The sequence below is a fragment of the Thalia democratica genome, chromosome 1 (genome assembly GCF_965202585.1).
Source record: "Thalia democratica chromosome 1, ktThaDemo2.hap1.1, whole genome shotgun sequence".
NCBI classification, from domain to species: domain Eukaryota; kingdom Metazoa; phylum Chordata; class Thaliacea; order Salpida; family Salpidae; genus Thalia; species Thalia democratica.
In genome coordinates this window covers 37,339,164-37,342,390 of record NC_139165.1, presented here as the reverse complement: position 1 = coordinate 37,342,390, position 3,227 = coordinate 37,339,164, and the positions used below count along the sequence as shown (strand labels likewise).

Genomic DNA, 3,227 nt, shown 5'->3' with positions numbered 1-3,227 from the left:
TTTAATCATCTTAAAAATTTTAAACTTAAACTGCAACTATTTCTTTAATAGTATTTCTGATGTACTTTTTGCTAAATACATTTTGCTATGTAATTTTATAAAAATTTGATATACTTTCAATCAATAAACATTTTTATTTAATTATTTAAAAAATTGTCAAATTTAAATTTCTCTTAAATCTATTATCAAAAAAAAACTTTTAAATTTTAACAGGATTTTAAATAAAATAAACATGCTGATAAAAGTGGATACCATGAACAGATGGTTTATGTTTTCTGTGGATCCCTTTGATACTTGTGCGATCGTCAAAGCAAGAATTCAGGATAGTCAAGGTTAAAATACTTAAACTACTATTTTAAAAAGTTAATTTATTTATTTGTAAATCCGATGGCAGTAGTAGACGACTAACTTTGTATTCTAACTTATAATTCATCCTGTTATTGTTTTACTTACTGATAAGCCTTTGTTATTGGTATGTTACAAAATTAATTTATAAACTTATTAGTAAACAAAATTAAGGTACTAAAAATTATAAAGTAAAATTTCGGTATTACCAATGTATTCTAGTAGAATAAATATAGCTCGGATTTGATTAGTTGTTAACCCCTACAACAATTTTATTTAAACGACTTTAGTGACTAATTGTACTTATTGATATGTTTTTGCAGATAATTACAAGTTAACTGTAAGAAAATAAATACATATTATTTAAATATCCTATATTTTGTTTTCATAACTGTAAAATAATAAAAAGTGTTATAAAAATCCTAAAATATTACAGTTTTTTAATATAATTTGACTTATTGAATTTTTTTCTGAATAGTGAGATTAAAAAAACTTTGGTAAAGAAAACTAATTAAATTTGATAAATTTAAAAAAAAACTTATGTTTAGTTAAAATATTTGATGCAGTTAACTATTACTGCAAAGTGTATTATTAAGTTTGTAAAACATCTTTTAATAGGCTTTCTTTATGACATGCAAAAGTTGTTTTTCAATGGAGAGGAATTGGAAAGCGAAAAGTCGCTTAACGATTACAACATCCAGGACGGGTCTTCTGTTGCATTGACTGTCTCCAATATGAAAATAAAAGTGAATGAGTTGGGCGGTGAGACTTTTGAGTTGGAAGTCAACCTGACAGACACCGCTGCGATTCTAAAAGCGAGGATCGAGGATAAAAGGGGTCAGTGTGAAAAGACTGTATTACATAATAAACTGATTAGCAAATTTAAGTTGATAAAGTAATAATGACAAAATTTTAAGTTTTAGAAGGATACTTGATAAAATTTATAATATTTATATGACTAAAATATTGTATTTAATTATAGAAATAGTATAGCGTTAGTTCTGTTAAAAGACTAGTTCTTAATGCAGTTAATCAATATCATGCTTATTTCAGGTATTCCTTTCAGCAAGCAAATATTGAGCTTCGGACAAGAAGAGCTTGAAGATGGAAAAACTATTTCCGAATACAGCGTTAAGGAGGGATCTGCTATTGACCTCAGGAATGCTGATAAAATGAAAATTTTCGTGAAAAATTTGACCGGTCATAAAATAACGTTCTTTGTAAACGCTTTTGACACGATTGAAAGTCTTAAGGCTAAGATTTGAGAAAAGGAAGGTAAATTAGGACACGTTTGCAGTATATGTTAAATATGTTGATTGAAATAATATAAAATCTAAAAAAAATTAGTTTTAAACTACATCATAGTTGTTTTGAAAAATAAAAATTTAGTTATGTTGAAAACTATTTAACAAAACAATGAAAAACAGTAGTATTTTTATAGTTTAAGTTCATCTTTTGAAAGTAAAATATTTTAGGTCTTACTGTTAGACAACAACGTTTGATCTTCCAGGGTAGACAGTTAGATGATAGTAAAACTTTGACAGACTACAATGTTGCCGAAGAATTTACTATTCATTTGGTTTTGAGACTTGTTGGCGGAAAATGTCTTTAGTGTGAAACTAGAGTCTTAAGAGACGTCAACGTAAACAATTTTGGCATTTTGGCAAAACACCATGGCCTAACAGTAGTAGAAAATAATTTCTCTAAATTTGTCTAGCTATATAATTGAAATGAATGATGATGTGTTTTTTATCCTTTCATTTAGTGTGTCTTAATTTAAATTAGTTTTTATTTACTGTTTTATCTTTAGTGATTATAACAAACATGTTTGATATATAAGTTTTAATAAAAGGTTAGTAAATAGTTTTTACAGTATGTCTACAACACTTACTTATAAAGTTCTGCAATTTTCTGTTAAAGAGTAACAAAACAAAATTGACTTGTTAATCGGCTAAAACAGAAATTTTAGTTATTTTCCAAAATAATTTCATTTCATATAAATTTGTTGTAATAAATGTTGTAAATATTGAACTTAAACAAGCTTATTTTATTAATAGTGTTTTATGGGGTAATCAGAAATGTAAGAGCTATCAAGATTTCTTAACTAAAAATATAATGTGTTAATAACCTAATGTCATACTATTTTAAGTGAAGTAAATAAAAAATTTCAATTAGTATTTTAAGTTTAAAATAGCAAAAAAGATGTTGACTATATTTGTTGAATAACTGATCAAACTTTCATGGGGATACTAACTTGTGAAATATGTTAGAAATAGAATATAAACATATAAACTCATTTTTATTCGGGTGAAACTTGACTTTATAAGGTATAAAAATATATTAAGTTATAAAAATAGTTAGGAATAGTTTAAAATTGAAAGTTTTATCAAAATATTTAAAATTTTATTAGAACGTGATACTTTTCAGTCTGGAAGAACTTGACCATTAGTTTTTAAGCTAAACTTTAATTTTACAACAATAATTACTATAGTTACAAAAGAAAATATAAGTTTCACTATAGTAAAGGTAAAACTTTGAAATGAAAAGTTAAAGGTATTAAAACGACAACTTGTTAAAAATTTAAAATTTAAAGTTAAACCCTTTTTTTTTTGTTTTTACGTATCATAGTTAAGTATTTTCTTTGTATGTATTTTTATGATTCTCAATCATTCTTTTATCGTACTTTTCAACAAAGCTTGATGTATAGTTTATTAACCAACACATTGTGTTATCATTTAATTATTCAAATTTTTACGATCGTTAATAAATTTGTCTAAAATTGGTTTTGCAGTTTTTTAAATAGTATGATATTATTTATTTACTGCTTCATAAAACACATAAGTAAAATTTAAACAAATTTTGAAATGTTTTCGAAAACTATT

General features: G+C 24.8%; 1 protein-coding gene across 1 annotated transcript; it reads left to right on the top strand.

Annotated features, from left to right (window-relative positions):
• Nucleotides 1-232: 232 nt before the first annotated feature.
• On the top strand, nucleotides 233-1,957 carry LOC145835620 (polyubiquitin-B-like). The gene is made up of 4 exons (XM_082943297.1): nucleotides 233-332; nucleotides 964-1,182; nucleotides 1,399-1,590; nucleotides 1,821-1,957. Exons 1-4 carry the CDS (start codon nucleotides 233-235, stop codon nucleotides 1,955-1,957), a joined length of 648 nt encoding a protein of 215 aa, XP_082799423.1.
• Nucleotides 1,958-3,227: the final 1,270 nt, after the last annotated feature.